At 32.0% G+C, this 14481-nt stretch overlaps 1 protein-coding gene across 2 annotated transcripts; it reads left to right on the top strand.

Annotated features, from left to right (window-relative positions):
* Positions 1 to 5472: 5472 nt before the first annotated feature.
* LOC105176005 (protein PIN-LIKES 7) lies at positions 5473 to 12382 on the top strand. Of its 2 annotated transcripts, none has more exons than XM_011098668.3 (11): positions 5473 to 5671; positions 8234 to 8522; positions 8705 to 8784; positions 9254 to 9378; positions 9905 to 10026; positions 10225 to 10431; positions 10747 to 10848; positions 11219 to 11319; positions 11475 to 11527; positions 11624 to 11809; positions 11986 to 12382. In XM_011098668.3, exons 2-11 carry the CDS (start codon positions 8388 to 8390, stop codon positions 12033 to 12035), a joined length of 1161 nt encoding a protein of 386 aa, XP_011096970.1. In that variant the 5' UTR covers positions 5473 to 5671; positions 8234 to 8387; the 3' UTR covers positions 12036 to 12382. The 2 variants fall into 2 exon arrangements, with proteins under 2 accessions (XP_011096970.1, XP_011096969.1); XM_011098667.3 differs by having other exon boundaries at positions 5477 to 5671; positions 11911 to 12382.
* Positions 12383 to 14481: the final 2099 nt, after the last annotated feature.

Genomic DNA, 14481 nt, shown 5'->3' with positions numbered 1-14481 from the left:
TTTTTATGTCGACTCTCGTTAAAAAGTTAATAAGAAAAAAAAACAAGTGCGGATTTATATAGCCGTTATCTTTTTAAAATGAAGAAAAACAATAACATGATTTACATATTATTTTTTCCGTCAAGTTACTAATCGGAAGTTTGTTGGATAATTGAAAATGAGAATTTTTTAAGGTGATTGGATTGTTCTCGAGAATTCTGTAAGAAATGGGATTAAAAGTAAACAAAATTTAAATTATCGGACGAAAGATATAAATTTTTCTACATGTAACATAAGGGTTCGTTTAATATTTAACCATGGATAATTAACATGGTTAAAAATAAGTAAATCATTATAAATAGTTCTTGACCATGGCCACGCACCGATTGTTCGCCGTGATTCTTGCGATGGTGATTAAAATATTTTTCATGACTTTTAGCCGTAATAAATAATTTTGTTGTTGTGGATATACTAAATTTTGCATTAATTATAATCAATAATAATTATTTATGTCCCACAACTTCTAATTCATTGCATTAAATTACAAATAATAGTAATTTTTTTAATGATATAGGATGGTATATTATGCATATATATATATATACCTATGTATGTATTATATGATTATTATTTTATTTGTGGTTTGGCCGATGAATAAATTAAGACGAGATAATTATTGTCATTTGATTATTAGTGTTTGGAAAGTGGGTGTAGTAATATACAGATATCAGAAATTAGGTGTATATATAGAAGAGGAGAGATGACTGGTTATCACGTGCGACTGCGAGCCTAACAATTCATTCCGGAAATAATGTGTTAAGGGAGTGTTTGGATGAGCCTCTGAAATTTTAAGGGTAAATTACGTTGATATTTCTCCGTTCAAGTTTAATTATATAAATATTTAATTGGTTTTTATAAAATAATAAGTATGTTTCTTATTTTTGTAGTTATAATTACACGAGTTTCAGTCGAGTTTTGCAAAATGAATCGAGTCGCTACAAGAGTTTGAGTCGAGTTTGAGCCTAAATATTTGTATTTGAAAGCTCGGGAGCAGACACTCGAGCTTGTATCTATTTCTTTAGTTCTTTTATATATTTTTTTTATTTTTAATTTTTTTATATATTTAACTACATTCAAGATTATATTAAATACGTAATTTACCCAATTTTTAAAAACTAAATGTGGAGCGAATGATTTGGATTTGAGGGAAGAATTTGGAGAAAATTTTTTAAATGACTTTATTTTAAAAGAATTTGAGATCCATCATCTTGTTATTGCCTCTATTGTGGAAAAAAAGAAAAGAAAAGATATACATTAATATTCAGTAAAACATAATTTAAATTTAGAGTTGAAAAGTTTGAAACCCTTTAAATTTAAAATTGTTCGAACAAATCCAAAGGATTTGGTATTGGTATTTGGGGTCGGATATCCATAATCTTAAATTCATCAATCCAAATGTAATTTTGTAAGATTTATAACGTTGTTGTTATTTTTTTTAGAAAAAAAAAATCAGCTTATAAATCCAGAAATAAGATATCAGAAACTTATAAGGTATTTCAATAAAAGCAAGGAGTTTTCTTAAAATTATTTTTAATATTTTAACAAACTCCTTAAGATTAATTATGAAATTGTTATTATTGATATTTTATAAGTTTCGACATCTTATTTTATCTAACTGATTAACTTATTTTTACATAATATTACGACAAATTATACATCTTATAATTCCATGTCGTTTGTAAAATTATAGATGTACCTTCGAAAAGGTGTATATTTAAACTTTGCTATTAAACAATTTACTTATAATTTAACATAGAATAGGAGTATTTATATAATTAAACTTAATTTCTACTACTAATAATGTAATTATCCTAATTTTTAGAATATGACTGCTTTACATCTTATAAACTCTAAAAACAATCTCTAAATAAAAAAAGAAAAAAAGAAACACAAAGATGGAAATTGTTCTCCAACATAAAGGGAAGGAGTTTGCAAATTTCAACCATATTAATGTACAATTTAAGTTGGATGGACTTTGTATTCAGAATCCTCACTTTATTAAGGAATAATTACATTCACCTTTTTTGGGACTTAGTTTAATTACATATAAAATTTTTATAATTTGAAAAATTATATTTAGTATTCCTGAAAATTTGCTTTTATCTAACAAATAAGTCTCTTCATTAGTTAAAATTCACCAAATTTGTTGATATTAACAAAAAAGAATCAAAAAATAAAATTTATACTTACCCCGGATTGACTTAAAACTGACTTATAGCAAGTCAAATAAATCTTCTTATGAACAAATTAGCCTTATACGTCATCACATATTAATGCATGCGATGAGGTATATCTTCACCATTACAAGGATAGTTTAGTTTGAAAAGAAATATTTGACCTGCAATAATTAAGTTTTAAGTTAATTAAGGGTAAATATCAATTTTCATTCATTTTTTTGTTAATATCAGCAAATTCGGTGAATATTGACTAATGTGGGGAGTTATTGGTTAAATGAAATCAAACCTCAAGGGTGTTAGATATAATTTTTTAAATCACATTGGGTTTACGTGTAATTACATCAAACCTAAATGATGCGTGTTGTTTTAGCACGAGTCCAATGGGATCAGGCTTGGACTATGGGCATGCATTATTTAGAGGAGAATTCGATAGAAAGAGACCTGTAAAATAAAACGTTAGCACTCCGACGCCCAAATTAGTATTAGATTTCGAATAATAACCCGAAATAATGAAAGCACGTTAAGGAAATAAAACGTGATGATGGAAAAAGAGAAGTAAAATCGAGTTCGACAATGCAATACAAGTGCAGCAAAATAATAGCAAGATTTACGCCGGTTGAGGGTATCCCCCTCGCTCGGGAATAAGTCCTCTACTTACGGTGGAGTGTCCTCCTTCATGAAGGAACCACTAGGACTTCCTATTCTTGTGGTGCCTGGATAAAATCAGTTGAGATAAGGCTTGGTCAAGTCCAATTTTTTAGGGATCACGTTGTTGGGATTGTACTTCAGGTAACGGGGAGAGTCCGGAGTGGAGGGGGACTCCCAATCCACAGGGAGTCTGCTGGGTGCAAGAGTCCAGGCTCTTGAGGAACGCCTTCTCGCCAAGCATATTACAGGGTGGTCAAAGAAGGGGGTATACATGGAAGGTCTGAATGCACACCACATGGGTCAGAGTGTGACGTATAAGTGGGAAAAGGGTTGACAATCATCACTTGGGCCCCGATCATTGGGTTCACCGAGGCGGGCTTCCTCCCTCGCGAGAATTGGGGCCAAGAGGTAGAGTATTGGGCCTCTTAACCCATTCTTGGGTTGTACCCATCACTTAGGAAAGAGGAGTGTAATTTATATAATTTATTTGATTTAAAAATATTATACACGTAACATACATATATCTATACTATTATTAAAAAAAAAAAAACCTTTGATCGTACCAATTTTTTATCACCCCAATTTACCTTTTAATCAATTCTATTTTTTCAAAAAAAAAATTATCACAATAATAATTTAAATATTTTTTTTAATTATTTTATAATTCTTTTATTTCTCAACCCACTGCTTCATGTTTCCTCTCACCTTGTTCATATTTTTTTTCATTCACAAACTTTCATATTTTTAATAAATTCATAAGCTATAATTTATTTTCTAGTCTCTCACCTTCCCTCACATTTATTTCTCATCACATTTTTTCTTTTCATCTCAAACTACATTTTTATTTTTCACAATTTTTTTAAGTTTAATAGATTCTTTTTATATGTTCGTAGAACTGCATGCAACAACGACTAATTAATAAAAATAAAACCTTGGAGCTTCCGCAACGGACTGGTCATCTGGTCTGCAGTGTGACAACAAACTGGGCACATGGAAACCCTCAGTGAGGACCCACCCCACCCCGTTCAGAGGCTTCATCAATATTTGTCCTGTTTAGGGGAAGGTCAGAGGCGGCCTAGTTAAAACTTCCTTCGGAGCACTTCAGACAAACACGTTCTGTATTCTAATTCAAATCGAAATTATTCAAATTTAAATTAATTATATGATAAATATAATATATTTTTTGTGTGATTGGTGTAAAATTAAAAAAAAAATAATCAGTTACATGACAAATATATTATATTTACTTTATAATTAGTTTAATTCAAACCTGATTCGAATAAAAATATTCCATGTAATTTGTCCTAGGACGAACAATTCATATAAAATAAGATTGAGATTCATGACTTTTTATTTATTTTTGAGACGTGAACATCGATCATTAGGCCAAGAATTCAAAGAAAATTGCAATTTTAGTTCTGTTGAAAATGAATTTGACAATTAATCCCTATAATTTTAGGGGGAAAAAACGAAAAAACAGTCAAATATTGCAATCTGGCCGGAATATGGGAGTGCACATGCCGAAATTGGCTAGATTTGCAATTTTTGGTTGATTTTGTGCTTAACGTGCCAATTTTCTTAAATTATAAGACTTAATTGCAAATTGAATTCTAGTACAACTAAAATCGTCACCTGCTATCAAATATGGGATCTGCTAAGATTGATGTCACCTCGATGATGGTTCGAGATGTGCAATAGAAGATCCTTAGTGTAGAATTACCTACTGATTAGCACTTGTGCGCTTTATCGCTTATGGCGGATTCCTTGACCTGTCGAGGAAACCGTTTAGATTAAATAAGATGTATTGTACTATTATATTATTTTTTATTTAATGAAATTTACCTTTACCGAAAAGATTGATGTCCCGTAAACAAGTTTGAGGTTTGAGTTCGAGTTCCACTGAATGTGCAGGTGTTTGTCTCATTTTATGTAAGTTATTGGAATTTGTTTATTTTTTTAGTTATGTATTGAATCAATGTAATTTATTTATTGGTTTTAATCGTACTGATATATTAGTTTGAATCGAAATATTATTAAAAAAAATAAAAAAAATACGGGATCAGATTTACGATTTTGCTCAAGAACTTACATGCGATGTAATACATCGTAGTTGATCTTGTGTCGACATCAATTTCAAAAAAAAAAAAAAAAAGAGCTAAATTCCATTTTAACTCCATATATTTTTCTAAATAAATTAAGAACCTCCTTATATTTTAGAAATAGAGTAAAAACCTCCTCTTGTTTTAATAAATTTAGTAAAAGGAAAACCCTTTTCGTTAGAAGTGCACGGGCCTGAAGTGCATTTGAGCTTGAATTTTTTTATATATTTTGATATTTTTTATTTTTAATTGACTAAAATACCCCTGTATTATATCCAAAATTATTGTGAATGCAAGAGTAACGTATGGATGTAGAGTAGTAGTACAAGTCTTTGTTAGGAGAGAAGAAGTAACTAATTAATGTTGTAATAATTAGGGTACTTAGGAGAAGAAAGATGTCATGTGTTAAGAGTAGGAGGATCCAAATCCCAATTGCTCTCTCTCTCTCTCTCTCTCTCTATATATATATATATATATATGATGGAGTCTGAAGGGGTAGCTGACTCAGCTCTTACAACAGATATATATATATATATGTATATATCCTTCCTACTTCCCTACACATGATGCACTTCATATAACCTCATTAAGAGAGAGAGAGAGAGACGTTGATATATATTGGGCGCAGAGTAGTAGCTATAGCCAACTTCACCAGCTGCATCATCTCTCAATTCCTCTCAATACTGCGGCTATTTTCATTCATCTCAGGTTCTTCTCTCTCTCTCTCTCATGCATCTGTTATCCTTTTCTCTTAAATTGCTTCTCTCTCTCAATCTCTCTGCCGATCCTATTTAATATTTTCGTTCTTAATCTACATTATTTAATATTTATCTTAAACAATTCGTTGCTAAATTCGTCAACCAATAAATCTTCATTGCTGAATTCATCAGCAAGTAAATTCCTTGTATTAAATAATGCAGCTTAGCAACGAAAAAATTTACTTGCTAATTAACTGAATACTAACTTTTTTGGTTGCTAATTAATCGAATTATTTTTTTGTAGTACTGCTTTATTTAATATACACATGCTGCGTATATAAAATAATTTTTCAAAAATAGAATGTGCAACGGAAAATCCAATCCCCTCTGCGTCTAGCTTGGTAATAAGAAAAGGGTATTTGTATTTTTGCTGAATGCATGGTTGGTCAGCACATACACACCCACATGACCGTCTAGGTGTAATCACAATGATCATATCCTCTCCGCCGCGCGCGCGCACACATACCCTTATCCCTCTTTTAAATAGATGACGTGACGCTTACCACGTAACAAAAGTTTTTGTACGAATTAAGTCTGATTGAATTAAATTAATTACAAAATAAGTGTATCATACTTATCATATGTTGGTTATTTTATTGACCTGTAAACCTACATATGTATTACACTTCCCATATAATTAACTTAAATTCAATCAAATTGAACCCGAACTAGAATTTGCCGACATGTTTTCTATAATTGACTATTGATTCTCTTCGGAGAACATGGCAGTTAATATGGTACGTCATGTGGCAATTCTAGTCCGATATAAAACATCATGATAGATACTAATTAAGAACGGCTGCGCAACTGCTATTAGCCGTTGTTTTTGCAAGCGAGACTAAAATATTTGCTACAGTTAAAAATTATGGTAAATATTTTGGCACGGGGTAAAACAATACGGGATGTCAGATTAACCATAACCAACTTTGAGCTAATTTCAATCATTTTTATTTTTTAATATGAAATTTTTTCAAAATTACATACCAAAATTGCCAAACCTGTAATTACAGAATTAAAAGACCATGTCCCCATCGGTTACATGAGTAGCTTTGGATTGCCGCAACTCGAATATAGCACGCATGTATATATACATAATATATATATATATAGGTAAGGTGATACATTGAATCCGATCCGTTGGTTGTATGCTCCCATATCTGCTTTGTTACCAGAACTGCTTTTTCAAGTATCAGAATATTATTTCATTTCAAAATGAGAAATCACAATCAAAATAGGCTGCTGCTAATTAATTAAAATTGAGCCCCTTGAAATATTGTAAATGTACAAATTACCCCTCTATAAAAAAAATTAGCAATTATCACCTTGTGTTTTTTAAATTAAGTAATTTACCTCCCTAGACAGGGGGTATATTGCTTTATTTTATAGGGAGGTAAATTGCTATGTTTTTTATAGGAGAGCAATTTGCTCATTTGCCAGCCCGATGATGCACTTATTCAAAATAATCCAAAGTATTGGAATAAATTAATTTTGATGATATATATAATTTCGGAAATACTAAAATGGTTTAATTACCATATTAATTTTCATTAGTAAAAAGTTAATTGGTGGCCAAAAAATTCTCTTTTTGCTTTTAGTTTTTTCGATATAAGGATATATAGTCAAAAGCATTCTGAATGTTTGTCTAAATCTATACTATTTATTAAAAGTTTAATTATATTTTTAATCCTATAATTATAGTCACTTGGCACTTTATTCCTGTAATTTGTTAAGAGTTGATGATCTTTTGTTTTTTTTTTCTTAATTTTATAATTTCAAAACAAAATTGCCCAGAATTTTTAAAAAAGTTGGTCGGAAATTAACATGTGTCAATCATCTGTGGATTGAAAATTAGAAAAACACATTTTATTGGCTGATCGTCAATTCCTGAAGGGGCAACTTATGTCACCTTGCCCCTTTTCTGATCAGCCACTAATTTCCTCATTATCATAATTCAATCAATAAGACGTGTTTCTCCAAATTGTGACTGGCACATGTTAAGAAAGATGAAAGATCAGTTTACAGCCTTAATAATTAACTTGGGCAAAATAGTTTTTTTAGTTCCATAAAATAAGGATAGAATTTGTGTTGATATCACAATTATGACAGATGATGCTTTTATTCTCGTAAAATTCAAAATTGAGTCTTTTTAGTCCCCAAAATAGTGATTAATTTTGGGCTTTTTTAGTCCTAAATAACGCATTTTTAGTCCCAAAATCAGAATGCACGTGACTTTCTGAAACTAAAAAACGTAGCTGAGTTTTATGAGACTAAAAGTGGTACCTACTATAATTGTAGCTTTTTTATTTATAATATCACGTGAGATTAATTGCATTAAGCCATATATTAAAATCACACATACCTATCTCTACCTTTCTCTCATTATGTATCCAAAATAGAGAAAAACACCTTAAAAATAGAAGCAAACAATAATGAAACAGTTCTGTCCCCACAGCCTCAATAATTAATTCTCATTATTAACTTTCTCTTCGTTTTTCTTTCTTGACTTTTGCAGTTGTATACAGCTCAACCATACTTACAAAAAATTCACACTGTGAAACAAACAGGCAGGAGACACACAACCGCACTATATATACTTACAAAGATTCACACACACACACACATACATACATATATATATAGAGAGAGAGAGAGAGTAACAAGGGAAAATGGGGTTCTGGTCGTTGTTGGAGATATCGTCGATGCCAATACTGCAGGTGCTTATAATTAGCGTATTGGGAGCTTTCATGGCAACTGATTATCTGAAGCTTCTGCCACCTGATGCCAGAAGGTCTTTGAACAAAGTACGTTGATTCTTGTTCTGAGTACAGCTTACATATATATGCATGTTTACGTGTATGCATGTTTTGATATATGTTCTTGTCTTGTCGTTTTTCGTTTTGATCGATTGTTTGTTGGTGATGATGATGACGTCGATTGATCCTCTACGTCACTAATGGTTGATCCAAAAATGTGGCGTTTGCAGATAGTTTTTGTGGTCTTCACTCCATCACTCATATTTGCAAGTCTAGCAAAGACCGTGCGCTTTCAAGACATCATCGCATGGTATGGTTTTAAGGTTTTCTTAGTTTTAATTCATGGTTCTCTAAAAAGCTGAATTTGTCCGACCACCAAACGCATGAATTTTAATAGTAGGTGTTGGGTTAGATATAGTTATTGTCGTAATTATCAATAATTGTTAGATATAGATACTTAATATCAATAGTTGTAATTAATATACTAAAAAAATTAATAATTTATCGTTTTCGGTAAAAAAAAAAAAAAAACTGAAAATTTATCCAGAGGTTCCATGAAAGGAGGGTACTTGTATACTGCGCCTTGGTTTATTTTATTTTAAAATAAAATATTTTTTAAAATTGTATTATTTATCTTTTATAGATTTAAAAATTACTTAAAATATATAAGATAATATATATACATATATATAAGACAAAAAAAAATGAAAGAGGAAAAGAAAAAAAAAAAAAAAAAACACTGAACCAATCGCTCTTCTTGACGACAACTTCTGAATTAGGTGGTTTATGCCTGTTAACGTCGGCATAACTTTTCTCATCGGAGGGGGACTCGGATGGGTAGCGGTCAAGATACTGAGACCACAGCCACATCTCCAAGACCTCATCATTGCTATATGTGCAACAGGTACACCTATATTTAGGTTAGGTTGTATTATAATTTTAGTCTTGTAATTATTATGAGTGTTTGGCGTTCCCTTCATAAAAATAAAACATGCAAGTTGACCTATTAGTTTAATAACTTTCGTGATTTGAGAATACATTTTGCTTAAAGATTTAAATTTGTCGGAAATTTATATGTGCAAGTTGTGTGCTGATTTAAATTTGAGGACGCGCTTGACTTGCACGTGTGGTCGTCCAGCCAATTTCTAAAGTTTTGACAAAATAAGTCCCTGAATCATGAATTTTACAAAATTAATGGACCAAATTGAAAATTTCAACTCTTAAGGGACCAAAATGCAAAATACATACAATTACAGGATTAAAATTAAAATAAAACCTATATATTTAACTAGACAAAACCTTCCCACCCGCACAATGCATGTGTTTATCTATACTATATATAATTGAAGAGCACTCTATTGGTGTCTCCAATTTACTGGTATATTAATTTTTTATTTTTTTTAATTTGAATAATTGTGGTGGGCATGCAGGAAACTTGGGAAACATTCTGCTGATAATAATCCCAGCCATCTGCAAGGAGGATGGGAATCCCTTTGGAGAAGAGGCTGTTTGCACCAGAGTTGGCCTCTCATATGTTTCTTTCTCAATGGCTGTAAGTAATTTTTTATTTCGATTTTTGTTGCATCTTTTATTTTATTTAATATATATATATACCACGTCTTATATAGATTATGTCATTCATTTTATTTAGCAGAAAAATTTTATACCCGTGGAATTTATATATTAAATAAAACAGAAGATGAAACAGAATCTGATCTAAAACAAAGGAAAACATTGCTTTGATCAACAGCTTGGATCCTTCTACATATGGACCTATACTTACCACTTGATACGGCGCGCCGCATCAAAATACAGAGCGATGTTGGAAGACGCCGAGGAGCCGTCGAAGGAGGCGAACAAGGATTTGGAGGCGAATGAGAGAACTCTTCTTCTCAGTGGAGAAGAGCATGTCCCTGTGTCCTCCAATGCCGGCGAAGATCATTCTAGGAAAGTGCCTGTAAGTTTCGTAACTGAAGAGGGCGTTCGGCTAAACTTAGTTAAAACATCTTATAAGCTCATATATATGTTATCACACATTTTTTGAGCTGATAAGATAACATATCTTAGTTTAAAATAAGCACGTATTTGAAGTGTTTGAATAAAATAGGATGAAACTTGTAAGAATATTGGTAACTTGAATAATTACATTTTTGCCACTACAAGTTGAATCTCTCTTTGCACCCTTTTGTTTTTTTTTTTTTTATTTATTTTATTTACGCACCCCTTTCTCTATAGTAACCTCTGGAGTTTTGAAATCTCAATTTCTGTGCAGAGGAATGATCAGTGGAAGCAGAGTGCAACAGTGTGGAGTCAAATACTGGGAATTTTCCATCAGATAGTGGAAGAGCTAAAAGCACCTCCAGTCCTTGCTGCAGTGAGTTTACTTATAACTAATTAACCATCCATACTCAAGGGGTTTGTAGGAGAATAAGCTCTCCAACGTTTTATAAGATGTATATAACATTTTATAAGCTTGCCCCACGAAGATTCTCGTTCGGATTCGGCTCGATCAAATCTGAACTAGTCATATGGCAAATGCAATACACTTGTCTTGTGATTGGTGTATAGTTAAGGGAAAGTGACCAATTACAGAGCAAGTTTCGTATACTTACTCAGTGATTTGTTTGGTTTGGCTGAATTTGGTTCGAACAAGAATTTTTTGCTCACCCCCAAACACCCTCTTGATTTCCTGCTATAGATAAGAAGCAATTCTACAGCAAACTGACTGCTATATGTACTTCCAGATTATTGGACTCATATTTGGAGGAGTAACATGGCTTCGGAACCTTATCATCGGTGAAAATGCTCCGCTTAGAGTGATCGACGATTCTGTTAAATTACTTGGGTACGTGAAAACTCTATATTCTTAATGGTTGTATGATCTAACGACAAAGTGTATGTATTTACTTACAACTAGTGACTCGTTTTTTTCATATTTAAGTGTATACCACTTGCCCTGTGAGTGAGCTGTGTGTAACTAATGCAAGTTTTATCACGTAGGGATGGAACTATTCCTTGCATCACTCTCATACTTGGAGGCAACCTAACACAAGGTAACCGTTTCTGTCGAAAACCTACACAAACTACATGCCCACATGCACATAAAAACGATAACCGTATTGAACAACGATGACCGTAAACGGATGCAGGGCTAAGCAAGGCGAGGTTGAAATCAACGACAGTAGTCGCAGTGATTTGTGTGAGATACGCAATACTTCCTGCAGTCGGGATTGGCGTGGTGAAACTAGCTTCACATTTAGGCTTTCTCCCCTCTGATCCTCTCTACCACTTCGTGCTCATGCTTCAGTTCACTGTTCCACCTGCTATGAATATCGGTACGTTATCCCAACGTTTGCATACTTCGCTCCGTTTTTTAGTTATATTTGCAGCACAATCGATATAACGGATGGTAAACGGACGGGAAACGAAAACATAGGTACCATGACACAACTCTTTGATGTGGCACAAGAAGAATGCTCAGTCCTGTTTCTTTGGACTTACTTGGTTGCAGCCCTCGCTCTTACCGGCTGGTCGACGGTCTTCATGTGGATCTTGACCTAATTGGCACGGCGGACGGCATGGTATGATGCCGATTTTTAAATGAAAACACACAGTCCGTGCAACCGAGAGCTCTCGGAAGAGATGCAGTGAAACACATAGAAGCAACGTATAAAGTTCGAAAACGAGCATTGGTTTCTAGTACTTAGGTATTCTGCTTGGGCAATTCTTTCTAGTCAGGTGCATCTTCTATGGATAAAATGTATTACCATGTAAGTTCAATGATTTTGGGTAAATCAGATGCATTATATTCATGTTTTCAGGATGTAATTCTCTGTTCACAACAGTTATATATCAACATCCAACCATGGATCAAGGTATCAGATATCGGCTGGTACGTATACGGATCAGTCAGTGTCGATCGGATATAATTGTTCGATTCTATCTTTTATCCGAATTTATTTTGTATCGTCGATATAATGATATTATCTCCTAAATCCGATTATATCGTCGATAATACCGAATTCTATCAGGTGACTATGATCTGATGGTTGAAACAATTATGTGAAAAAATAGAGAATGTTCATACGGTTTCACATAATTAATTGAGCAACTTCTGACTTCTTGTAGCTGGAATTGAGCAATTTAATTGTGCAACTTATAGCTGAAATTGGAATAGTTCCAGTGCCAATCTCGACAATAATTGATGGCTTAGCCTGTTGCAGAAGCCACTGAATGATTATATATAATTTCTTATTTTTTGGGAATTGGTTGAGCAGTGTATAATATTTTGTTTCGTATCGCTCGATAACATTCCAATACACCGTGAGCGATATTAAATAATAACCACCAATATTATCATCGATACCGCAACTTTCAACTATGACTCCTCAAGTCAGATGACTAATTTCCGTATTATCGAAGCTAAGGAATTCTAGTAGTACCGATCATACCAGATGGGTTTTCATATATATAAGGATAAATTACAACGACTTCTCTTGAGATTTGTCATAATTACAAATAACCCTTGTTGTTTAAAAAATTACAAATACCCCCATAATATTTAAAAAAATTATGTAACTTTTGGATAGAAGTATGAAATTGTCAATTTTGTCTTTACTATATGTTTTTAGAAAGATTAAAACTTATAAAAAAATCAAACGGAGTGAATGAAAAAAATTTAAAAATCATAAAAAAAAATAATCACTTAATCCATAAAAGAATCAGAAAATCTTAAAAAAAAATTATAATTTTTAATCCACAAGGCATTTTGGTCAGTTCACCACAAAAAATAGATGGAAACCTAATAAACTCGGTTAATTGTCAGACGACCGTTAAAATCAAGGAGAGTATTGATAAATTTTCAAACAACAAGGAGATATTCGTAATTGTGGCGAACCCCAAGAGAGGTTATTGTAATTTACCCTATATATAATAACTCCTACGAGGCAATTCAATTGATTTGACAACCCACTTGTTAGAAGCCGCTAAAATGCATAGACGTCTTACATTCATTATATATATGAAATCCATCCACTGACTTTATTGATTTATCTGGTCTGTGGGCTTTGTTCATGAAATACACTAATAATGTTTAAGTATAATAAAACAAATATGATCATAGAATAGAACCAGATCATGATATTAATATTATATCGAATAAGATGGTTTAGAACTAGTTTATAAGCAATCAATTAATTGACTTTCTGATCACCTGAAATAGACATCAATTAATTTATAATTCAAATACATTGAATATGGAACAAATGTGATGTGGTTGAGATTTTTCTACTACGGGATACTATCGAGAATTTTAACTCGGGACAATTGCGCACCAGGTGAATTGCAATTTTCGAAAGAAGTGTTGTTTTCAAGAAAATGAATTCTCAATCAATGAATAGTACCTCACATAAAAAATTAATATTTTGGTATTTATAGTAGTGTTGGAAATTATATGGTGTGGTGGGTTGTATATATTTAATGTATCCCTCATACGTATCAAATTACTTATTTACCCTTAAAATTTAATATATTTTTTATTAATGCACATCAAAATGGTACATTTAAAGGGTTTAATCTTACCATTTAAATAAGATCTAATTTTCTAATTTTAGTTTTGAATTTTGAATTATTAATTGATACTTTGAAAACTCATAATTTCTTTTCAGTTTGTCAACAAAACCAAACACCCGAATCACAAGTCCTTTTCATTCAGATTATGCATGCACTCATAATCTCCACTTTTTCCACATAATAACGGATAATTATATTTACGCCCCTAATCTACGTGTTATTTATATAAATATTTTGAGAAATTATTCGTGACAGTAAAAAGAGTAAGATATTTTTTAATAATATTGACGTTTCTAGAGATATATGTATAATTTTTCAATAAGTGATATATTCACTCTTAAAAATATATTTCGACACGTGCCGTGCACGTGATACTTCCTAGTTATTATAAAAGAAAATATTATATCAAACTTTGAGTATCTCAATTTGCTCTTTA

The sequence above is a fragment of the Sesamum indicum genome, linkage group LG13 (genome assembly GCF_026168435.1).
Source record: "Sesamum indicum cultivar Baizhima isolate 11 linkage group LG13, ASM2616843v1, whole genome shotgun sequence".
Lineage (NCBI taxonomy): Eukaryota > Viridiplantae > Streptophyta > Magnoliopsida > Lamiales > Pedaliaceae > Sesamum > Sesamum indicum.
Note: the sequence above shows the minus strand (reverse complement) of the source record. Positions and strands in the feature narration are given on the sequence as shown.